Source organism: Leptopilina heterotoma, unplaced genomic scaffold (assembly GCF_015476425.1).
Source record: "Leptopilina heterotoma isolate Lh14 unplaced genomic scaffold, ASM1547642v1 Lhet_14, whole genome shotgun sequence".
Classification (NCBI taxonomy): Eukaryota; Metazoa; Arthropoda; class Insecta; order Hymenoptera; family Figitidae; genus Leptopilina; species Leptopilina heterotoma.
The window spans coordinates 4,143,860-4,170,276 of record NW_025110859.1 but is presented as its reverse complement, the minus strand read 5'-3'; the positions used below and the strand labels follow the sequence as shown (position 1 = coordinate 4,170,276).

Sequence of the window (26,417 nt, the reverse complement as noted above, 5' to 3'; positions counted from 1 at the left end):
CTCCCCGGCATTCAAGATTCTCCGATGTTGTTGTTATGTCGGAAAAAAATCACGAAAAGATTTGAAGTTCTTTTTTCAAAAAATGGTGCGTGCTTTGATATTTTTACTGTTTTTTTTTCTATGTTTAAATTATTTTTTTTTTTTTTGCAAACACCACGCGTTGACTTCGACACACTGGCTAACTAATGCGGCAAAGGAACGATTTATTCTTTTTTTTTTATTTGAAAATCCCCAAAATTTTCGCGGGGATTCTATGGTAATTAGCCAATATTTCTCCCCCTGAGATTATTGATTATTTTCCCCCTCTTTAAAAAGGTCTAGATTTCAGTCGACATATGCATTGTATACTTTTACGCAATTACTTTCCCTTCTTGCTTGTAAATTTCCACGTTTTTTTTTTCTTCCTATCGGAAATTCTCTCACGAGATCTGCGCTCTATTATAATCAGCTACAATGCTCCGTAGTGGTTACATTAGTGTAATAGTAAAAAAAAATCAGCATAACGATTATACTCTTCCGAGGTATTTGACCATATTTTTTTCTAATCTCAATTTCAATTGTCTTGCAATTTTTTTTTTCAAGTGAATTAACTTTAAAATTTATTGGTCATTTACATATTTCATCTCGGATGATCATATTAAGGACAATCACGAGATGTTTTGCTTTAAGCAATCAAATTTTTATTTTTCCTTCAAGTAAATTCTCCATTTACGAAAAATGATTTACGTAAATTAGTTTTACATATTTTCTAAAGAATTCTTTAGAATTTAAAACAAAAAAAATTGAAGTGAAAATTGGATTACATTTTTTGAAAAAACAAAACATCTCGATAAATCCGAAAAAAGTATTTCGTAACCACACGTTTTTTTTCGCCTTTCTAAGATAGTATCGCTGATACAAGTCTCATTGATTACTTTCACATACAATGATATTATGCACATCACAAGGGCTCAACACGAGGTATGTGTCTCATTTTTTTTCCGATTAAACAAACGCAAAAATTTGTTTGTACTTTTTTGTCAAACAAATGCGATTATTTTTCTTCAAAGTGTAAAATTTTCAAAGCGAGGATTAAAAAAAAATCAAAATAATCAAAATTTCCAATTATTCTGATAAAAGACTTGTGTAGAAAGAAAAATTGTAAATTTTATTTCCTGAGGTTTGTGCTACAAACTAAAATTTAAAAAAGAGCATCATGCAAAGTTTTGTAAATATTGTAAATATTGTACATATATATAATATATATACGTTTCTCTCTCTCTCTCATTTCTCTCTCTCTCCTCTCATGACAAGAACACAAATGTCTTCCTGTCACTCGAGTATTAATTAAATGACTTAAACAAGAATCTCCGAAAAAATATTTAATTATAAACTAATCCGAAATATTTGCGAATTGACAAAATAATTTTCAAATAATTTTAACAAAATTTTCTCGGAGTTTCATGTCTAGTACTGATTGTTATTTTTTATTGTCAAAAATAAAATGACAAAATCCAATCAATTGTTCAAAAATACAATTTTTGTTTTCGCCCATATTTTTTTCTTTTCTTATTAGAAAAAAATCGAAGGACTCAATATTGTCGTACAAAACAGATTATTTCATTGTGACGACAAAAAATTATCTCAAGAATTTTAAATTCAATTTTGTATAAATAATTAAGAGCACACTATTGTGTAAAATTCGATAAATTCACAAAAAAAAATATGCGTATTAAAAGCCTAAATATTAATTCAATTATATCAATTTTGATAATATGAGAGAAAATAAAATAATTATATAAAGTAGAAATACACAACTTTTCGATGGAATTCTAATCAAACATTTTTCATAAATAACATATTAAGAAATACATGGGTGAAAAACAATTTTGAATTAATAAGAATTTTCATTTTTACCTACTACATTTTCAAGATGTTCGCCTATTTCATTTCAAAATTAATTTGCCTCTCCAACATTTTCATTATTGAAACACATTTACTTCTATCTTTCAACTTTAGTTGTTTCCTCGATCAACAATAATTTACACGTGACGATTTTATTTTTTGATATGAGACCAGCAAAAAAAAAAAAAAAATCATAACGTCTTCATTCATTCATTATTGGCTTTTCTTTCACAAGTAAACAAATATATTTAATTGGATCGTGATAAACAGAACCTTGAGTTGAGCCTTGATAGATTATTTTCCAAGGTGGTTACTTAGCGTTATTAGGTTATTTAAACGTAAAAAAAGGAAAGATAAAGCATTTCACAAAAACCATCAGTAGGGTTTTCTCTATCGCAATAACTTTTGTTCCGATTTTCACCACTGTCCGTTAAACCTTCAAATGTGTTGACATGCCGCACAATTTTGATTAACTTTCGTGGGGAGAGTGTGAAGTAGCGTTTGCTGGTACTTCATTTCCTTTCTTTTATTCCTTTCATCTTTTTCTTCTTCATTTTTTTTTTTTTGATTTTTTAATAATTGTTATAGAATTTGTTGTTGCTGCTTTGTTGCTGTTGCTGCTGTTGTTGCAGATATTACGCTGCTGATGTTTTGCTGTTGTTACGGTGTATAACGGGTATTTGGTGTTATAAAAGAGTGTTTACATCGTAATGGTACCAATTGATGGTTAAGCGGTGCTTTCAGTAGTGGTATTCTGTAGAGGTTGGCTCTCCTATGACAAAGAAGGAGAGAAAAAACAAATAATTTCATTTCTTAAATAATATCAAAGCAGAAAAATTCATTTGTCTCTATTCAAGAAAGTCTATTTCGCAAAAAAAAAAAAAAATGTTTTAAATAATCTTTTATATTTTCATTCGCATGGTAAAATTAAATCTAAAATGAAAGCATGCACAGAAAAAGCTAAGTCGCAATTGCAGTGAAAGCGCAAAAAGAAAATGAGAAGTGTGGAAAAAAAATTGTTATGAAACAAATGGAAAACAAATCTATTTTACCTGAAGAGCGGAATTATTGGTTGGTGCATCTTTAGAAGCATCCGACTTTTTCTCCAACTGAAAAGAGTACAAAAAAAAAAAAGATACGTGCAAAGTGTTGTGTGCCCAAGCCAGGATGACCGCAAAATTTCATTTCCAGAATTCTTCTTTAAATTAATTATTTTTAATTATTTTTGAAAAATTTCTTTGAAAACTTTCAAATCCTTTTGTTTACAATTCAATTTTACGAAATTTCATCGATTATTCGGAAAATTTTCAATTAAATATATATTAGAAAATAAAAACTTCAAATAACTTAAAAAAATTCAATTAAACTTTTTAAAAAAAATTAAATCTACACAATTTTCAGTTAAAAGTATGAAAAATTTAAACATTCAAAGATTATAATTTGAAACCTTTTCAAAATTCAATTATTTCTAAAAATTCACGCTATAATACCTTCTCTCTAAATTTGAATTAGTAAAAATGTTTACTAATTGGAATTAGTGACTAACGTTTTGCTTTTCAATTAGTAAATTTTACTATTAAATTAGTAGAACAACTATTTATTAGTAAAATCTGCTCATTTAAAATCAAATAGTCAGTCACTAATTAAAATTAGAAAACATTTTTACTAATAATTCAAATTTAGAGAGTTGAATATTCAATTATTATCTAAAATTTTAACTGAAATTCATATTTTTAAATCAATATTTATTAGAAAATTTTACGAGAATTCAATATTTAAATACAAAAATAAATTATTTTGTTAAAGAGTTGAATGTTTTTTTTAAAAATGAACTGTCATAAAAAATTTTATCAACAAATTTTTAAATAAGTAATTAAAATTCTTTTGACGAATTTCAATAAAATTTTTAAGAATAATTTCATTTTTCAAGAAATTAGATTAAAATTGTATTAAAAATAATTGAATCTCTGTAAAAAATTTGATTGAATTGTGAAAAGTTTTTGAAAATAATTGAAATTTTGCCAAGAATCTTATTAAAATTTTTAAAAATAATTGAATTTTGGAGAAAAATTTTATTATTTATTCTAAAAGATAATTGAAATTTTGACGATAATTTTTTTAAACTTTAAACCATAATTGAATTTCTTCCAAGAATTTTTGGAATGTATTTTTTTAAAATTGAACTCTCATAAAGAATTTTATCAACAAATTTTTAAATAGGTAATTAAAATTCTTTTGAAGAATTTTAATGACATTTTTTATAATAATTTCATTTTTCGAGAAATTAGATTAAAATTATATTAAAAATAATTGAATATCTGTGAAAAATTTGATTGAATCGAGAAAAGTTTTTGAAAATAATTGAAATTTTGACAAGAATTTTATTAAATTTTTTGAAAATAATTAAATTTCTTTGATGAATTTTAATAAAACTTTTGAGAATAATTACATTTTTCGAGAAATTCCATTAAAATTTGTTTTAAAAATAATTGAAATTTTGCTATGAGTTTTATTATTTATGAAAATAATTGAAAACCTATAAAGTTTTTTTGTTATTTATGAGAATAATTGAATTTGATTATTTATTAAAATAATTGAATTATTGCGAAGAAATTTATAAAGAATTTGTAAATAGAAGAATTCCTGTGAAATTTTTATCATTTAATTAATTCATTCAAAATTGAAATTTTACAAAATTTTAAATTACAATCTTTTGAAGTTTATCTATTTATGAAAATTGTTAGCGCATCTCTTTTAAAATTGAATTAATTTTCAAATATTTAAGAAAAATTAGATTTCACGAATAAAGTACAATAACTTTAGAAAACAATAATTTTCCAGGATTCTTTGGATTGACTTTTGAAAAATTTTTACAAATTCCTTGACTTGCGGCCAGCCTACAAGCTCTACTTCTAATCAATAAGTTTACAATCGTGATTGTAATTATTAAGAATTTTTATTACTCAATCACTATTAAGAAACATAATATTAAAAAAAGTATAACTTTAAATTTTTCCAAAAAATATGAATTTCTAAAACTTTGTTGACAATCAAATATGTAACTTAATTTTCAAATTTAAGTAATAAGTTATTTTATGGACTAAAGCACAGAGACAAAATGTGTTGAACGTGTGTAGAATGCAAAGATTTGTCTCTAAAGTTCTGAACATTCAAATAATCGAAATTTATTTATTTTGCAAATTTTACAATATATTTTTATGAATAAATATTGATATTGGAAAAATATTTCGTAAATTTAAATTCATATTCAGAAATTTTTTAACATGCAAATAACGAAAAGCTTGCAAGACTAAGTCTAGGAAATAAAATAAAAATAATATATAAATGTAATCTAGATAATGCTAAAAGTTTTACTGAGAAGGAAAGTAGAGAAGGAAGAAAGATTTAGAAGGCAAGAGTGAAATAAACTCAGTATACCGAATCCCCAGCAACTCGGGTCGTGTTCCTAAAGTTGTGGGATCACTAAATTCGAGCACGAGCAACTTTCTTCAAATAAAGATAACTACACTAAGAACATTCACAAAACAAAAGCAAACAAACTACTAAAAACGAAAAGAGAAGATAGAACACGTACAGTTCACTCTGTATAGAATTAAATTCTAAGTTTAAAATTGCTGACGAATTTTCAATTGCTTTTATGGTCAGAAATCTTTGACTGATAATAATAATTTTCAAAAGAAAATCAACGTGACTTTTAGGTAATTAATCGTCAATTAACACGTTATCAATTTGTTTTATATTTTAAGTTTTATTAGTTTTTACTAAAAAAAAAAATACGTTTTACTTTTTCCACGAAGATAAATTCAACACGTTAGAATTTTCTTTTATAAGTATTATTAGTTTTTTTTAATTTAATGTAGAAAAAAAGCGATTCGCGAATAATACCTGAATTAATTGATCGCCAGTCTCATTAAGAACCTTGACTGTAATTGGTTGATGAGTATCAATATTATTATTCTCAGAGGGTTGGACATTTTCTTTATTTGCACTTCGTCTATTAGTGTTATTACGAGCCTGACGGGGAACGCTTCTTCTATGCCGAGGATGTTGAATTCTCTGAGTAAACTCATTTTCACCCCCCTCACCAGGACATTCTTCATCCTCACTCACCTTGATCGAGTCGAAAATTTCCATAACAAAATCTCAACACTTTTTAATTAGCTATTTAACACTATAACTGATAATTAATGTCTCTATTTTCTTTTTCATTCAGTATTCTATTTCCCACACTATTCAATATCTAATATAAATAACGTGCTTTACTCAATTTCCAATGAGAACAATATTTGAATTATTATTTTACAATTATTAAGAATTAATAATTACAAATTACAAGTCTCGGATTTTTAAATACAAAAAAAAAAATCGAAAAAATCATTTATTTCATTCACAAGAATTTTATTTTGTATTTTCCACATTTTCCCCTTTCACTGATTTCTAAATTCAATTATTCAAAACTTTAATAATTTTGTTAAATAAATATTTAATTAATTATTGTTTGTTTTTCCATGGGAAATAAAATTAGAAAAATTTTCAATTTAAAACCTTCTGAAATTTAATAATTTCTTAAAATTACAATTATTACCTTTCTAAAATTAAATTTATTTTCTACAATTTATTTTTAACTAAACTTCATTTCCAAATCTATTATTTTAAATTTTTCTTCTAATTATTTAAATACAAAAATTCAAGTTTCCATAATTATTGTAAGTGCAACTGTTTATGGTCCTTTTTTATAAAAGTTACATATTAAGATTAATTACTGAAAATATTTAACCAAAAATGTTGAAAGTAACTGACTAACTAACTTTAATTCTTAAAATTAATTTTTTAAATATATTATAAACTAATTTTTGAATGTTTATAGGTTTTTAATTTATACAATTGAAAAATTTCCAAAAAATTGAAATTTGGTAAAATCTTTTAACAATAATTGAATTTTTGAATAATATAAAAAGAAATAATCGAATTTTTATGAAGAATTTTAATTCAGGGTTGTCACGCTTTTGCTCTTTTCAAATTCCCTGACTTTTCCAGGTTTTCCAGGTTAAAAAATAGAATTTTTCCAGGTTTTTAAAACGAAAATTATTCGAAAACATCAATAACTTTATTTTTAAATAAATAATTTTTGAAAAAGTTCTTTGTGAATTTTCAAATTCTTTTGTATACAATTTAATTTTACGAAATTTCGATCATTCTGACAGTCTTCAATTAAATATATTAGAAATTAAAAACTTCAAATATTTTTTCAAAAAAATTAAATTAAACATTTTCAATAAAAATTAATTCTTTAAAATTGACAGTTAAAAGTATAGAAAATTCAAATTTTCAAATATTTTAATTTGAAACTTTTTCAAAATTATTTCATTATTACAAAAGTAAATAATTTATTGAATAATTGAATATTTTTAAAATATAATTCTTATAAAGAATTTTATCAACAAATTTTTAAATAATTGAATTCTTTTGACAAGTTTTAATAAAATTTTTAAGAATAATTACATTTTTCGAGGAATTCGATTAAAATTGTATTAAAAATAATTAAAATTCAGCGATGAGTTTTATTATTTATGAAAATAATTCAAATTTTCCCAAGAATTTTATTAAAATTTTTCTAAAATAATTGAATTTCGTAGAAGAATTTTATTATTTTCAAAAATACTAGAAATTTTGACAAGAATTTTTTTTTAACTTTTGAACATAATTGAATTTTTGCGAAGAATTTTATTACTTTTGAAAATAATTTAATTTTTCCAACGAATTTTATTGAAATTTATAAAAAATAACTGAATTTCTGTGAAGATATTTTAATATTTATATAAATAATTGAATTCTTGGAACGATTTTTTTATTCAAATTTATAAAAATAATTGAATTTCGGTGAAGAATTTTATTATTTATAAAAATAATTGAATTTTTGAAAAGAACTTTGTTAAATTTTTTTTAAATAATAGAATTCTTACGATGAATTTTATAAAAATCTTTTTAAACATTTTATATTTTTCGAAAAATTTTATGAAATTTTGTATTTTGAATAATTGAATTACAGTGAAAATTTTATTGCTTATGAAAATAATTGAATTTGTATTTCGAAGAAAGTTATTGAAAATTTTGTAAATAATTGAATTAAAAGTATGAAAAGTTCAAATTTTCAAAGATTTTAATTTGAAATTCATTATTAAATCAATATTTATTAGAAAATTCTACGAGAATTCAAGTATTTAACTATAAAAATAAACATTATATTAAGGGGATGTCAAAGTCGATGCGATTTTCCCATTGAAGCTCAATGCAAAAATCCAATCGACTTTGACATCCCCTTAAACAATTGATTGTTTCTTTAAATTAAATTTTCATAAAGAATTTTATCAACAAATTTTTAAATAATTGAATTCTCTTGACAAATTTTAATAAAATTTTTAAGAATAATTCCATTTTTCGAGAAATTTGATGAAAATTGTATATTTAAAAATAATTGAAATTCTGCCAAGAATTTTATTAAAAGTTTTGAAAATAATTGATTTTGGGAGAAAAATTTTAATATTTATAAAGATAATTGAAATTTCGACAAGAATTTTTGTAAATTTTTAAACATAATTGGATTTCTGCGACGAATTTTATTAAAATGATTTTGAAAAAAATTGAATTGTTCAAAGAATTTCATTAAAATTTTTGAAAATAATTTTATTCTTTATAGAAATTTAATTAAAAATGTATTGAAAATAATACTTAAATTCTAATAAATAAATTGTAGCAAAGGTTATTACTTTAGAAAACAACAATTTATTAATAGAAAAAAATTTATTTTGTTCGAAGATAATTATTTTTGAATAAAATAAATCTAATAAAAATGAATTTTAAAAAATTTTAATGAACAAAATTTCAAGACTCAATTTTTTAAAAATATTTCAATGCAATGTTACGAAAATATTTGAATTTCTTTAAAGAATTTTTGTACAATTTAAGAAAAACTAATTTTTTGTTGAATTTAAATAAAAAATGTTGAAAATGATTGTTTTCAATCGTATATTCAATTATTTTCACAATTTGCTATTAAAACTCCTCAAAAGTTGATTTTCAAAAATTGTAATAAATATTTGAAAAAAAAATAATTTTTCAATTCAATTTTACAAAATTTCAATTATTCAAAATCTTTTTATTTGTATATTTCGAAAATTTAATTAGAAAAATTATTTAGAAATAACTTTTCAAAGATTTGAATACTTTTCACACTAAAAAATCGAAATAAGTTGCAGTTTATTCTAAAAATGTGGTATTTTATCGTAAAATTTGTAAGAAAAAGTCGAAAAAGTCGCAATTTTTGAAAATAAGTCGAAAAAAGTCACATTTTTTGAAAATAATCGAAAAAGTCATATCCGAGGCCTGAAATTACGATGATTGTAATTAATTAAAAATAATATTTTGTAACTAATAAATTAACTTGGTATCATATTGTTGCCACTTTAAAACGCCAAAAGATTTTAGTCAAGGAAAAGAAGTCATTCACCTATGTTTATTAAATTATTATCATGCCAAATTTCTAATTCATCCCAAAAATTTCCTTACCTCTTGAAAGTAAATTTTTTGACATTTAATAACAAATTTTTAACGAGGAGTGGAAATTCTCGGTATGAAGTAAAAGTAAGTAGAAAAAAAGCAAATACCAAAAAATGGAAAAAGCACCTGACTTTCTTGTCTATTAGTTTCTAAAAAATTGGAAATATGAAAATTGAATTGTTTTTTACCTGTCCATCTTGGCTACGTGGACGTCTAGAAGGACCGCCACCCCTGCCACCGCGGAAATTACGACGGAAAAAGCGACGAGATGGACCACCTCGTCCGCGTCCTCCACCTCGTGGTGCCACGTCTCCAGTTCCCTCACCTCCTTGCTCACCGCCTTCTGTCCCATTTTCACCTTGTTGTTGAGGTGGACCTGAACGACGTCCTCCTCGATAATATCCATCGTAATGACGTCGTGGTCGATAACGACGCACTTGTGGTCCACCTTCACCAGCGCTAGCTTCTCCTTCCTGTTTGCCATCACCTAAAAATCAAATTTCATTATTAATCTTTATAAATAAAATACAGGCCTCGGATCGACTTTAAAGTGCAAAAAAACGCTAAAGTCGCTTCAGTCGATTTAAAATAGAAAAAAAAGTCGAAAAAGTCGTTTATTTAATTCAGTGTCATCACAAAAATTTTATTTTTTATCACTGATTTCTAAATTTAATTATTTAAAACTTGAATAATTTCGTTAAATAAATATTTAAATACTTCTTGTTTGTTTTTATACGGGAATAAAATTTTAAAAATTTCTATTTAAAACTTTCTGAAATTTAATAACTTCTAAAATTTACAACTTTATTTCTCTTAAAATTTTTCAATTATTTTCTACAATTTTCAATCAAACTTCTTCTGGAAATCAATTATCTTTAATAATTTTCCGAAAGTTCTTAAAGAATTCAATTATTTAAATACAACTTAGGGGTCGTCCATATACCACGTGGACACTTTTGGGGGGAGGGAGGGGTTGAAAAATGTTTGAAAATGTCCACGATCCCATGTATTTTTGTGTCCACAAGGGGGGAGGGGGGGTCAAAAATCTTTGAAAAACTGTCCACGTGGCTTATGGACGACCCCTTAGAATGTTTTCAGGACCTTAATTTTTGTCAAATAAATCTGTTCATATTGTGACCTTAAGGCCACAATATAAACAGATTTATTATTTAGACAAAAAAATTCAGTTCTTTATAATAATTCTAACTGTCCCATGTTTTTTAACTAATTAATTAATTTTCAAAAAATTATAATAAAGAAATTCTTAAAATTAATTTTTCAAAAATATTTTTAAAATAATTTATGAAAGATAATAGTTTTTCAATTGTATAGAATTGAAAAATTACCAAACAATTGAAATTTGGTAAATTCTATTAAAAAATAATTGAATTTTTAAAGAATTTCAATTATTAATATAAACGCGATTTCTCTAAAGTTTTAATAAATCTAAAAAAGTCATATGTTGTTAAAATATTAAAAATAATTGTAAAAAATTGTAATGTTATTATTTTTTGTGTGTATTTGAATTTTTGGAAATTTGTATTTAAAAATATTGAAAATAATTGAATTTTAAAAAATTAGAATGCAAAAATTCTAAGAATTATTTTTGTCAAAAATATTTTAATATAATTTTTTTTAGCTAATTTTCATTAATTACCATTTTTTAATTTACACTTGAAGATTTTTTATTAAAATTTTTGAGAAATCAATTATTTTCAAAATTTGCAATTAAAATTCTTTTAAAGTTTATTTTCACAAAATTTTTATCAAACACTTTGAAAAAAATCAATTATTTTCAATTAAATTTTACAAAATTTCAATTATTAAAACTCTGTTTTATTGTAAATTTTGAAAATTTATTTAGTAATTTATAAAAATAGTTGAATTGTTTCGAAGAAATTATTAAAAATTTTAGTAAATAATTGAATTTTATGGAAATATTTGAAAATAATTGAATTCTTGCGAGAAACTCAATTAAATATGTTTTAAAAATAATTGAATTATTGCAAAGAATTTTACTATTTATAAAAAGAATTTAATTTTTGGGAAGAATTTTTGCCATTTATAGAAATAATTGAATTGTTTCGAAGGATTTATTAAAATTTTAGAAAATAATTGAATTTATTCGTTATATATATTCGAAATTGGTTTAAAAATTAAATTCTTCCGAGGAATTTAATTTTAATTATTTTCAAAATTTGCAATTAAAATTCTTTTAAAGTTTATTTTCAAAAATTATTATCAAACACTTTGAAAAAAATCAATTATTTTCAATTAAATTTTACAAAATTTCGAAGAAATTATTAAAAATTTTAGGAAATAATTGAATTTTATGGAAATATTTGAAAATATTTGAATTCTTCCGAGAAATTTAATTACATAAATATGTTTTGAAAATAATTGAATTCCTGCAAAGAATTTTACTATATTTATAAAAATAATTGAATTCTTGCGAAGAATTTTACCATTTATAAAAACAAATTGAATTGTTTCGAAGGATTTATTAAGATTTTAGAGAATAATTGAATTTATTCGAAATATATTAAAAATTGTTTTAAAAATTAATTTCTCCCGAGGAATTTAATTTCAATTATTTTCAAAATTTGCAATTAAAATTCTTCAAATGTTGATTTTCAAAAATTTTTATCAAACACTTTAAAAAAAATCAATAATTTTCAATTAAATTTTACAAAATTTCAATATTTATTGAAACTAATTTTCAATTGTAAATTTCGAAAATAAGTACTAAAAATTATTGCAATATTTGGAAGAAAAGTCGAAAAATTCGTGATTTTTTAAAATAAGTCGAAAGAAGTCGCATTTTTTGAAAATAGTCGAAAATATTATAATATCCGAGGCCTGAACATATTGTAATTTGTTTGAAAACTAATATTATAATAGAAAAAAAAGACTTGGAAATCTACTAACCAGACGCTTGACCTTCTTGTCCTTCACGTGGTCTTCGTTGAGGTCTGGCGTTCGCGCGTCTTGGATAGAACCATTGGCGATATCCACGGCGTTTGTCAGCGGCGTAGGGCGATCCCTTAACTGCTTCCCCTTCGGGTCCAGTGACATTAGCCGCCTCATTCCCTTTCTCGCCAATCACCACGTCGAATTCGACGACTTCTCCATCACCCACACTACGTACGACCTTTTTCGGGTTGTTTTTAACAATTGCCGACTGTAATCCAACGAGAAAAGTACATTAACTACTTTTTCAAAAATAAACCTCAATGTTTTTTCACTTTTCATAAATATTATTAATTGGGGATTTTTCACACCATTTATAGATTTGATGGGAAACAATTTATGGGATAAGGCCACCATGCGCGTATGATAAAAAAAAACTAAATTTGTAATTTGTAATTTCTCTAAAATTCTTCAATTTACGAACTTTTCGTCTTTTCTCAATCAAATTTGAAAATACCGTTTCTCCGAAAAATGGCGAATATATAAACCGAAAATACAGTTTTCGACGTTTTTGCAAACAAATTTAATTACTTAATTGTTTATAAAAAAAAATATCGAAAAATCCCCATATAATTATTTATAAATTTGGTCTTTTTTTATACGCGCATAATGGCCTTACTTCATAATATCCCTAATACTAATTTCAATTTTATAAATTAAGATAAGACAAAAATGTAAAGAAACTCACCTGATGGACAAATACATCCTCCTTGGTGTCATTTCTGAAAATATGCAAATAATAATTATGTTAATATGTTTAGAACTTAGTTTAGTAATTTGCAAATGAACAATATCCTGATTTATAATTATTTGAATGAAATTTACAACGTTTTTGACCAATGAATAGGAGAAAAATTACTTTTTACACAGAAAACAATAATTGGTATCAAATTTTTCTTTTTTAAGTTGTTGATCAATATTGAAAAAAAAAACTTTTTGGACAAGTGAACTTTACAAAAAATATGTAAAGATAAATAAATTTTCGTCGTCCCTTTTAAGAGAATTACATATTAAACTTAAAATTTTGTAATTCCCAACAAAGAAATATTGTCATTTCAACGCACAAACGTACACATATTTTGCTTAATTGAATTAACTCTTAACTGAATCATACTGAATTAATGCTATTCTTTCTTCCGTATTCTCAACACGAGTAAGACTATTATATCTGGCTTTGAAACTCTACTAGTGCAAAATTTCCCCATTATTTAAATGAGTCTTAAAATCCCCATTTCCGCCGAAAATCGGAATATGTGTAGATTATGATTGATAATGCCATGATTTCAACTACGCTAAGAGCTTTTTAAAGTCCTCAATTCACATCAAAATTGTTCAATTCGTATATTCCACCCTCATAAAAGATTCGATTTTCCGTTTTCTCCCCCTCGAGAAATGAGAAACAAAAAATGTTACATAAATTGCTAACATTCAATTCAAATATAAAATACAGGCTTCACAGTGCCCCTAACAAGTATTTTAGGGGAAATAGGGAACTGAAAATTAAAAAATAGGGGACTTTTAGGGGACCATAAAAATTGGTTAAATAAAGATAAAAATATAATCTATTTATACAGGGTTGTCACAAAAATTTAACTTTATTTTTCCCTGATTTCCAAACACAACTTTGGCTTTTTCCCTGACCCTAAAGAATATTCTGATTCACCCTAAAAATTATTAGATACTCAAAAAAATGTTTTATTAAATTTATTTACAAATTTCTTCAAAAGTAAAATTATTCGAAAACATCAATAGTTTTATTTAAAATAAATATTTAATCATTTTTTTTCATTGGAATTAAGATGTTCAAAAATTTCAAATTCTAACCTTTTCAAATTGAACAACTTATTAGAAAATTATTTCTTTATGTTTTATAATAATTTAAGATGACCGACTAACAACATCATTAGTTTATTATTATAAGAATATTGTTACTGTAATTTCTTCAAAATTATTTTTATCATTTCAATTCAATTAACATTTTCTAGAATTTTTAACTAAAATTCTACTTTAAATCAATAACATCAATTATTATTCAATTAAACTTTTTCAAAAAAAATTAATTCTACAGAATTGTTAGTTAAAAATACAAAAACAATAATTTAATTCTACGAGAAATCAATTATTTAAATACAAAAATAAATAATATTGAATGTTTCTTAAAATTTAATTTTTACGAAGAATTGTATTAACAACTTTTGAAAATATTTAATTTCTTTTAAGGAATTTAATTAAAACTTTAATGAAATTTATTATAGTAAAGAATTTTATAACAATTTTTGAAAATATGTAATTGAAAACTTTTTGAAGAATTTTATTAAATTTTTTAAAAATAATTGAATTCCTGAGAAGAATTTAAATAATAATTTTTGAAAACAATTGAATTCATGAGAAGAATTTTAATTAAATTTTTGAAAATAATTGACTTCTTGAGGAGAATTTTTAAAACATGTTTTACAATAATTCTTGAGAAGAATTTCCCTATCTATTTATAAAGATAATTTAATTCTTGACGAGAATTTTTAAAAAAATTTGAAAATAATTCTGCAAAAATAATATTTATTTTTTTTAATTCTGCAAAGTATTTTATTACTTTTCAAAAGAATTAAATTCTTGTGATGAATTTTGAAATTTATCAAAATAATTGAATTTTAGAAAAGAATTTTATTAAAATTTCTTAGAATAATTGATATTATGGGAAGAATTTATGCGATTTTGTTGTTTATCAAGCTAATTGAATTCTTTTACATAATTACTTAAAAATTTTTGAAAGTAATTGATTTTCTGCGACGAATTAAATGTTATTTATGAAAATATTTGAATTATTGCAACGAATTTTATTGTTTTATTGAATAATTGAATGTTTCTTAAAATTTAATTCTTTCCTCACGTTTTAATAAAATTTTTTATAATAATTGCATTTTTCAAGGAATTTATTTTAAATTGTATTAAAAATATTTGAAATTCTGCGATGAAAATAATTGAATTCGTAAATGAAATTTTATTATTTATCAAAATAATTGAATCTTTTCGTAGAATTGTATGTTGTATCAACAAGTTTTTTCTATAATTAAATCTGTTGATAAATTTTATGAAAATAGTAAATATTTAAAAACATTGAATTGCGATAAACTTTTAAAAATAATTGAAATATTGCAAAGAATTTTATTTAAATTTTTGAAAATAATTGAATTTTTGGCGAAAAATTTTGCTATTTATAAAAATAATTGAATTCATGACGAGATATTCATTAAAATTTATAAATAAATAATTGAATTAGTGCAAAGTATTTTATTAAATTTTGTTTAAATAATTGAAATTTTGTCAAGAATTTAATTAAAATTTTTGACAATAATTGAATTTTTCGCGAAAAATTTTTCTATTTATAAAAATAATTGAATTTTGGATAAGAATGTCATTAAAAATCCTTAAAATAATTGATTTTATAGGGAGAATTTTGTTAGTTATCAAGATAATGAATTCTTTTGCAGAATTACTTAAAAATTATTGAAAATAAAATAAAATTTCAGTATTAAAAATATTTTTCGTCTCTCGTTTATTTTTTTTTTTTTTTTTGAGAGAGAAAAAAAGCAAAATCATTGTGACAACTTGAATTTTCATCGAGGAAATCGGAAAATTAAAAGTAAATCTCAGAATACATTTGATATATAGATATATATTTTCAAGGGGAAAAATAAAAGTTTTGCCATTTCATTGTAGGTGAGAATGCGTGTGTACATCACTGAACATCAGCGATTTTCCCCTTCCCTCCAATCAACTTTATAGATTCGTCGAGATGTACAGATATAGCTGGAGCTTGTGAAGCTGCAGAGCAAAGCATGGAGTTGAAAGGTCATTGAACTAGTGCGCGTCCTCTCCCGGAACAGATAGAAAAGCACACATATACAAACCAAACTCACACAAAACATAAAGTAGCTATACTATGAGGGGGGTTTCCTACTCTCTTCGTCTCTCATTCGCCCATTCTCCCTCAAAAATCCAAGCAGCACACCATAAAGAAATGTCTTTTGCTCGCACGATTCAAAAGCTATCAACTATATATATACTATTTTCGTTTTCCATTCAATTCCCGACTTCTTTTAAAGACTATTTTTCCAAAAGGCTCTCTATCAGTTCTCAACTTTTTCGCACCAACGAATTTACCATGAGACCAATAAGACAACAACATCTCTTTCCAATATATCTCACCATTTCACCTTTCTTTCAACATCACAGCAAAAATTTATTTTACCCAAGACTTTATAAGTCCATTCCATTATATTTTCCATTCTACTTCCATTATAAGAAAAACAGTTATTATTACTATTTACAAGGGTTTTTACAAAAATTTAATGTTGTTTTTCCCTAACTTTTCCCTGATTTCCAGACAAAATTTTCTCTTTTTCCCTGACCCGAAAGAATATTTACTCTAAATATTTATTCACTCTAAAAATTATTTGATACTCAAAAAAATGTTCTATTACATTTATTTACGAATTTCTCTAATTGTAAAATTATTCGAAAACAATAACTTCTTTTTTAAATAAATATTTAATCATTATTATTTTTCCCATAGGAATTAAAATTTTTCAAAAGATTCAAATTCAAACCTTTTAAAATTCAATAACTTTTAAGAATATTATTACAAAACATGAAGATATCGAGCACTCCGAGTCTTCGACTCGGAGTCATCGATTTCTTCATGTTTTGTAATAATTAAATATAACCGAATGATAAAATCATTATTTTATGCTATAAAAGAATATTGTTACTACAACTTCTTCAAAATTATTTCCATCAATTCAATTATTATTTTTTAGAAGTTTTGACTAAAATTTTTCTTTTAAATCAATTATTTTTAATAATTTTCGAAAAAGTTCTTTGACAATTTTCCAATCCACTTGTTTAGAATATTCAATTTTACGAATTTCAATTATTCGTAAATTCTTCAATTATATATTAAAAAAAAAAAAACTTCAAATAATTTAAAAAAAACGGCAATTAAACTTTCTCAAAAAAATTAATTCTACAGAATTGTTCGTTAAAAGTATTAAAAAATTAAAATTTTCGAAAATTTTAATTTGAAATCTTTTCAAAATTCAATTATTTCTAAAAATTTAATATTCAATTATTATCTGAAATAATTTTAACTGAAATTCATTTTTAAATCAATTTTTCTTAGAAAATTCTACAGAATTCAATTATTTAAATAGAAAAATAAATAATTTATTAAATAATTGAATATTTCTTAAAATTCAATTCTTATAAAGAATTTTATCAACTGTAATTTTTAAATAATTGAATTCTTTCAAAGAATTTTAATAAAAGTTTTAAGAATAATTACATTTTTCGAGAGATTTGATTAAAATTGTACTAAAAATAATTGAAATACTGCGATGAGTTTTATTATTTATGAAAATAATTTAATTTCTAAAAAGAATTTAATTATTTACGAAAATAATTGAATACCTTGTAAAAATTTTATTATTTATGAAAATAATTGAATGATTATGAAAAAATTTATGGAAAATTTGTAAATAATTGAATTCCTGTGAAATTTTTATTATTCTATGAAAATAATTAAAGGTTTGAGTAAAATTTTATTAAATTTTTTTTTAATAAATCGAATTCTTTTGGAAAATTTGTTTACAAATTCAATTTTTCACGAAATTTCGTTTATTCGGAAATTCTTCAATTAATTATATATTAGAAAATAAAAACATTAAATAATTTTTTTAAAAATTCATTTAAAATAAACTTTTCCAAAACAAATTAATTCTGCAGAATTGTTATTTAAAAGTAAGAAAAATTCAGATTTTTAAAGATTTTAATTTGAAACCTTTTCAAAATTAAATTATTTCTAAAAATTTACTCTGTAATGCTTTCAATGTTCAATGATTATTTAAAATTTTAACTGAAATCCATTTGTTAATCAATAATATTTATCAGAAAATTCTACGAGAATTCAATTATTTATTTATTTATTTATTTTACAATCAATTAAATACAAAATAAATAATTTATTGAATAATTGAATGTTTCTCAAAATTGAATTCTCATAAAGAATTTTATCAATAAATTTTTAAATGATTGAATTCTTTTGACGAATTTATAAAAAAATTTTAATAATAATTACATTTTTCGAAGAAGTTGATTAAAATTGAATTAAAAATAATTGAAATTCTACGATAAGTTTTATTATTTATATGAAAATAATTGAATTCCTAAACAGAATTTTATTATTTACGAAAATAATTGAATTCTTTTGGAAAGATGTATTAAAATTGTACATTATTAAAAATCATTTAATTGAAGAAAATTTTTGAAAAGGATTGAAATTTTGCCAAGAAATTTATTTATGAATGGAATTATTTAATTAGAAATTATTGTCAGATATAGAAAAAATTGAAGGTTTCGTGGTAATTTCATAGTTTATGAGTCAAACAAAAAAAAACACAAAAATTCAGAATTTTCTTATTTAATTTTTGACAGTACTTTTAATAAAAAATCCCTGATTAATTCTACTTTTCCTGAATTCCCTGACCTGTGGCAACTCTCTATTAGTTGGAAATTTTATTATCAACCGTTACTTGAAATTGACGCTAATTGAAAATATTGTTTATTATTAATCAACTATTTTTCAAAAGCTACGGTAAATTGATGATAAATTTACCGAATATGCAATTATTTATTATTAGTTAGGAATGCGATAAAAAATAAATATATTTCCTTTTTTTTTATTCTGTACGTCTCGTAATTTTAACCAAAGCCATGAAAAAACGACGAGGTCCAATGGGTCGAGACGAATAATTTCTCTGCCATTTTAATTTATTTAAATAGTCAATTTCGTTTTAATCAAAACTGACTATCTGGTAATAAATGGCTTCAAATTATTATATTAAAAATTTGTCAAAAACAAAAGGTAATTAGTATAGAAAACAAAAACAAAATAAATAAATAAATCAAATAGAAGAAAATAAAATATTTGCAATATTTATGAGAAACAAGATAAATTTTGAAGAAGAATTTGATAACAAATACATTGCATAAGAGTGTAGATGTAGAAGTTAGGGCGTTCTTAATAATTGCTGGGGCAAATTAAAAGGTTTCCCATTGCTGGGTTATTTCAGATCTCTACCCTAAGGCTTCCCCTCTTTTGTGGACTCACGATTTTATCACTTAGCAGTTTCTACATCCAACCGCCTTTGTATGAAAGCGAGTATTTGAATATTTCAAATAGTCCAATTCTGCTGATTTTAGCAAACAAAATTAGGAAACTTTTAAGATTCGTGCCAGACAAACTGAATATTTCTCTTTTTCCAACAAATTACTTCATTATACGAATAATTCCCAACTATATACTTGGTTGATAAATATATTTTTAAAATACAAAAGTTTCTAGCAGGCTATATTAGTTGCTACTAATAAAAAAATACTAAAAACAAATTTCGCTCCTTAAAATAAACCCAAATAAGCTAAGTTTTTATATGAAATAAAATAAATGAAATATAATTATTTTTCGCGCTAATAGTAATTAAGTCATTAATAATTTATTATTAGGTACTTCATTTCTTACATCAATATTATGAATAAAGTTGACACATTTTTAAAAATATTCTTTCTTTAAAATGCAGAGTAATTTGAATTTAAAAAGAAAATTACATTTTATTTGCAAAAGAACGTCGAGTTGTAATGGAAGTTGATAAATAAAAAGCCAATAAAAATGATAAAAACTAAATCTATTAGAAATTTATGAGTATACTCGTAAAAAAAATTACACATAACCTGGATAGGAAAAGGATGACAAATATATGACTTGAAATAGCCAAGCTGGCGTTTTATCAAATAAAACTATAACCGATATTTATGAATTTTGTATCGATGTGAACAAGTGTGCACAACGAGTAGACAGAAGTGCAATTTAAATCGGTCGACATCTGTAAAATACTTTCTCTCTAAAAGTCAAGATCAATAATCAAAAATGATCTCTTTCTATCTATCAATAACTGTTTTTAAGAAAAATAAATAAACACAAAAATATTTGTTTGAAATAAATAAAATGTAATTTTCAAATAATTAAATAATTTCATTTAAAAAACAAATTTTCAATTTTTTTTATTAAACCGAACAAAAAGAAATATAATTATTGCGATTTGTAACACATCAGATAGAGATAGGAAAATTTCCAAATCATGACAATCAATTATCGTACGTATTGGCTTGGAAATATCGCATTCAATGTATAAGGCCTCTTTTGGCAAAAAGCCAAATTACTGTTTCTGCATAGACAAATTTAGAAGTAGCATAGAAGGAAAATTAAATTCTATTATCGCAACTTTTAAAGTTCATGAATAATAATAATAATAATAAATATACATTTCCTCAAAGCAAAATATTGAAGTGATAAAGTGCCTGAACAAAAAATAAATAAAACTTATATTTTCTGCTCTACATTTTAATATAGAAATTAAACTCACCTGTTGATGAACCCGTAACCACTCTTCACGTTGAACCATTTTACGGTCCCGGTGACTTTGGTAGCTGAAATATAAAAAAATACCTATTAGCCTTTATTGATAAAATTAATTAAAATTCACTATTTCATTAATTATCAAGTGCAGGCTTCACAGTGCCCCTAAAAAGTATTTTAGGGGAAATACGGGACTGAAAATTAAAAAATAGGGGACTTTTAGGGGACCATAAAAATTGGTTAAATAAAGATAAAAATATTATTTATTTATACAGGGTTGCCACAAAAATTTAACTTTATTTTTCCCTGATTTCCAAACACAACTTTGACTTTTTCTCTGACCCTAAAGAATATTCTGATTCACCCTAAAAATTATTAGATACTCAAAAAAATGTTTTATTAAATTTATTTACAAATTTCTTCAAAAGTAAAATTATTCGAAAACATCAATAGTTTTATTTAAAATAAATATTTAATCATTTTTTTTCATTGGAATTAAGATGATCAAAAATTTCAAATTCAAACCTTTTTAAAATTAAAGAATTTAAATAAAAATTGTTACAAAACATAAAGAAATGGATTACTCCGAGTCTTCAACTCGGAGTGATCCATTAAAGATTTAATTAATTAATTAATTAATTATTATTATTAATTAATTAATTAATTAAAGATGATCGACTGACAAAATCATTAGTTTATTATTATAAGAATATTGTTATTGTAATTTCTTCAAAATTATTTGTATCATTTCAATTCAATTAACATTTTCTAGAATTTTTACCTAAAATTCTACCTTCAATCAATAACATAAATTATTATTCAATTAAACTTTTTCAAAAAAAATTAATTCTACAGAATTGTTAGTTAAAAGTACGAAAAACAATAATTTAATTCTACGAGAAATCAATTATTTAAATACAAAAATAAATAATATTCAATGTTTCTTAAAATCTAATTTTTACGAAGAATTGTATTAACAACTTTTGAAAATATTTAATTTCTTTTAAGGAATTTAATTAAAATTTTAATGAAATTTGTTATATTAAAGAATTTTATAACAATTTTTGAAAATAATTGAAAACTTTTTGAAGAATTTTATTAAATTTTTTAAAAATAATTGATTTCCTGAGAAGAATTTAAATAATAATTTTTGAAAACAATTGAATTCATGAGAAGAATTTTATTAAAATTTTTGAAAATAATTTACTTCTTGAGGAGAATTTTTAGAAATTTTTTTACAATAATTCTTGAGAAGAATTTTCCTATCTATTTATAAAGATAATTTAATTCTTGACGAGAATTTTTAAAAAATTTTGAAATAATTTAATTTCTGCAAAGTATTTTATTACTTTTCAAAAGAATTGAATAATTCTTGTAATGAATTTTGATATTTATCAAAATGATTGAATTTTGGAAAAGAATTTTATTAAAATTCCTTAGAATAATTGATTTATGGGAAGAATTTATGCAATTTTGTTGTTTATCAAGCTAATTGAATTCTTTTGCAAAATTACTTAAAATTTTTGAAAATAATTGATTTTCTGCGACGAATTAAATGTTATATATGAAAATATTTGAATTATTGCAATGAAATTTATAGTTTTATTGAATAATTGAATGTTTCTTAAAATTGAATTCTTTCCTCTAGTTTTAATAAAATTTTTAATAATTATTGCATTTTTCAAGGAATTCATTTAAAATTGTATTAAAAATATTTGAAATTCTGCGATGAAAATAATTCAATTCGTAAATGGAATTTTATTATTTATGAAAATAATGGAATCTTTTCGTAGAATTGTATCAACAAGTTTTTTCTATAATTAAATCTGTTGATAAATTTTACGAAAATAGTAAATATTTAAAAACATTGAATTGCGAAAAACTTTTAAAAATAATTGAAATGTTGCAAAGAATTTTATTTAAATTTTTGAAAATAATTAAATTTTTGGCGAAAAATTTTGCTATTTATAAAAATAATTGAATTCTTGACGAGATATTAATTAAAATTTATAAAAATAATTGAATTCGTGCAAAGTATTTTATTAAATTTTGTTTAAATAATTGAAATTTTGCCAAGAATTTAATTAAAATTTTTGACAATAATTGAATTTTTGAGAAGAATTTTGATATTTATCAAAATAATTGAATTTTGGAAAAGAATGTCATTAAAAATCTTTAAAATAATTGATTTTATAGGGAGAATTTTGTTAGTTATCAAGATAATTGAATTCTTTTGCAGAATTACATAAAAATTATTGAAAATAATTTATTTCCTGCGACGAAAAAAATAGGGGAAATTTTCAAAATAGGGTACGTTTAGGGGCCAAAATTAAAAAAGAGGACTTTTAGGGAAATAGGGGACAGACTGTGAAGCCTGCAAGTGATCAGTATAAATAGGTACAAAAAAATAAATAAAATAACATATTTACAGCACTTTGGAAAAAAAAAACTTTTACATTTCTAATAAAAAAAAATCGAGAAAATACAATGTCATTCATATTTCTCCATTAGAATCGGATTTCTCAAAAAGAAAAAAAAATCAAAAAGCTTTTGCAAATCGAGTTTAAAAAAAAAAAAAAAAAAGAAGTGAAATAACCCCTAAGGCAGAAAAAGAATATAATTTTTGATAGCCACTGAAAGCACTTTATGATCCACAAGTTTTGAACGTTCAAATGAACGAAACACTTTTTATTAGAAATGTTTTTATAATTTATGTTTGCAATAAAAATTAAAAACTTAAATTTTACACTTAGAAACTTTATAATTAATTTATTTTATATATCGACAAAAAATTATTGTAATAAATATTTAAATTAAAGAAGAAAATAAATAAATTTCGTTCATTTGAACGTTCAGAACTTTAGGATCATAGCACTTTACAGATATGTTTTTAACATATCGATAACATTTTATCAGACTTCAGACATAAAAAATACAAATACAAAAAATGAACGTGAACATAAAAATTAGAACAATATGATTCAATTTTAATATTTTCAAAAATAAATGGTAAAATTTAGAATTAGAATATAAACTTTTTTGAGAAAAAAAAGGGGGAAGAATTTATTAAAACATTTTGTTTGAGAAAGTGAAATAGTTATAAGCATTGCATGCATTAGAAGAGGGCGTGTTGTTAAAAAATGTTAAGGCGGAGATTGTGCAAGTAACAAGTTCTCAGAAATAGAAAGATTGATGTATTTAATGTTATAAATATACGTGTGACCAAAAATTTTATTATCTTTTTTATTATTATTTATATTATAAATACTATATTTAAAAAAAATTAACTTTGAGAAACTCTGGAAATTAGCAATTTGAAAAAATTATATTGACAACTGCAAATTTTATTGACAAAAAGAAAATTTTTATTGTATGTTTTCATTAACAGATCAATGAATAGTTACGTGAATGTGGTCAAGGTTATCCTCACTATAAACTGTAGAAGAAAGACTATTTTTGCAACTTTTTCTTTTATTATTCTACTTTTGCTATAACAATCTGAATAAAAGTAAAAAATTTTTTAGTAATTTTTTAGTTATTAATATTAAAGTTATTAATTCTATTTACTTAAACAAAATAACACGTGTAAGAAATTCAATCAATTTAAAAAACACTTTGTATCATATTTAATCTGTTAATTGAACTTGTTTTGCTTTATCATTATCCTGAAAAAAGAGACTAAAATTAACAAAAGAAATGCAACTTAGAATTATTATATATGTACAAAATGACGCTGAAAAATTGTAAACAAACATTTTTATTTAAAGCTTCCTAATTATTTACAAGAATTAATTACCAAAAAAAAGGATAAATTATTAAGATTAATTAAACACCAAGAGGCAAAAAATTGAAATTTTAAACTTATTTCTTAACACTATGAATATTCTTACGCATTCAACGTTGCATATGACCCTTTATTATCCAGGTCATAAAGTTTAAGAATCGATTTTCCTTACAAAAGAAAGCAATTTAATTGTTTAAATTTTAAAAAGTGAAAATAAATTAAGTAGATTTTAATGTGGAAAACCATCACTTGCGTTGCTGATTAAAAAGAAAAAAAAATTTAATTAATATCCAGCAACATGTAATGTAACCAATAATTATACACAAACGAAAAATAATTTTCACGCAATCAATACAAATTGTATAAAAAATTTAATTAAAAATAAAATTGAATATCAATAATAATAAAATTCTAGATAATTAATAATTATTATCAATATAAACAAATGTTTTTATTTGAATAGTCTAATAATATTACAAACTTAGACACAATTTTTGTATTTTGATAAAATTCACTTAATTAATATAAATTTTTATAAACAATTAAAATATGATTTTGAAATTTTATAATTTTTATATTAATTTAACGAAAAAAATGAGGCAATTTCCCAAGGCGTAAAAGCGTTCAAGAATAAAATAGACATTACATAATACATCTTCTCCCAAGAAACAAAGATACTCATTTACAAGACGTACATAAATAAAGCGAATTTAATTTCTCAAGGGATAAAAAAACAAATGCTATTAGTTTGAAAATGTTAATGGACTTTTTTTAAATTAAAAAAATAGATGAAAAACATTCTTTTCACGACATTATCCCAATGGCTTTAGGGTTATGGATTCCTCGAGGTAGCTTGATGCCATAAAAGGCGTCGAGTCTTATCTAAAAATCTGGAAATCGATCTCTGAATTTCAAATCCACCGAAACAATTCACGATTTGCTATACGCGTGGAAAATAAGAAATAAAACAAAAAACAAATTTTGAAAATGTCACTTACTAATAAAACTTTTGTCTGGTTGCTTATAAACGATGATTTTAGAAAAACGATTAGTTCATCATATTTTTGAGCCGGCCACATGGTCTCGAGTGCAGCGGACGCGGGCGCCATTACGCGGAAACGCGGTTCTACCTCGAGGCGGACGTTGGAAGATATGATTTCCCGGGGATGTGAAAATAAATAGCAGGAAAAAGTAATTATGCAATTTTTTTTTTCTTACCAATGATTGTTTTTTTTTGCACAGCCGCGGGTTGTTCGGGCTGTTTTTCCGGGTCAGCCATGGTGGTGATGTTAAGATGTTAGACACGCCGCTGCCGTACCTAGATGTTACCGTCCTTCTGGTTGTACTGTTGGTTTCCTTCTAACGATCTCTCAAAATGGCCGCAGCACTAGGCGACCGGCCAAACATCATTCCCTTGTATCCATTTCTCTTATTGGTTATATTCACACACCTATAATTTTACAAGCGCCTGTATTCACACTTATATTACCATAAATAAACAAATTTCAAATAAAAAAATATGTAATTAATTATAAGTTTCTTGTAATATTTTTCAATAACAAGAGAATTCTTAATAGAAATAACAAAAAGAATATAAACAGCGGGAAATGTTTAATAAACCGGAAAAGACATGTTTGTTCCTGTCAATTAACAACCGACCAATCAGAGTGTATATTTAGACTAGTTATTTCCAGTGTTTCCAACATATCCCCAGAAAAACTAACCTTCATTTAC

The 26,417-nt window shown here is 23.3% G+C and overlaps 1 protein-coding gene across 7 annotated transcripts; it reads right to left on the bottom strand.

Moving 5' to 3' along the window:
- Positions 1-1,546: 1,546 nt before the first annotated feature.
- LOC122497828 (Y-box-binding protein 1) lies at positions 1,547-26,061 on the bottom strand. Of its 7 annotated transcripts, none has more exons than XM_043605158.1 (7): positions 25,902-26,061; positions 20,907-20,970; positions 13,121-13,154; positions 12,391-12,643; positions 9,651-9,949; positions 2,937-2,993; positions 1,547-2,656 (listed from the first exon to the last, which is right to left on the bottom strand). In XM_043605158.1, the coding sequence occupies exons 1-7, from the start codon at positions 25,960-25,962 to the stop codon at positions 2,612-2,614; spliced, it is 813 nt and encodes a 270-aa protein (XP_043461093.1). In that variant the 5' UTR covers positions 25,963-26,061; the 3' UTR covers positions 1,547-2,611. The 7 variants fall into 7 exon arrangements, with proteins under 7 accessions (XP_043461093.1, XP_043461095.1, XP_043461094.1 ...); XM_043605160.1 differs by having other exon boundaries at positions 1,547-2,638; XM_043605159.1 differs by having other exon boundaries at positions 2,937-2,990.
- Between the last annotated feature and the right edge of the window lie 356 nt (positions 26,062-26,417).

Coding starts and splice junctions, on each gene's coding strand:
- LOC122497828 (XM_043605157.1), bottom strand. CDS start 25,962: ATGGCTGACCCGGAAAAACAGCCCGAACAACCCGCGGCTGTGCAAAAA. Junction 9,950..12,390: donor ACAAGAAGGTCAAGCGTCTG/GTTAGTAGATTT, acceptor TTTGATTTTTAG/GTGATGGCAAACAGGAAGGA. Junction 6,016..9,650: donor CACGTAGCCAAGATGGACAG/GTAAAAAACAAT, acceptor GACTCGATCAAG/GTGAGTGAGGATGAAGAATG.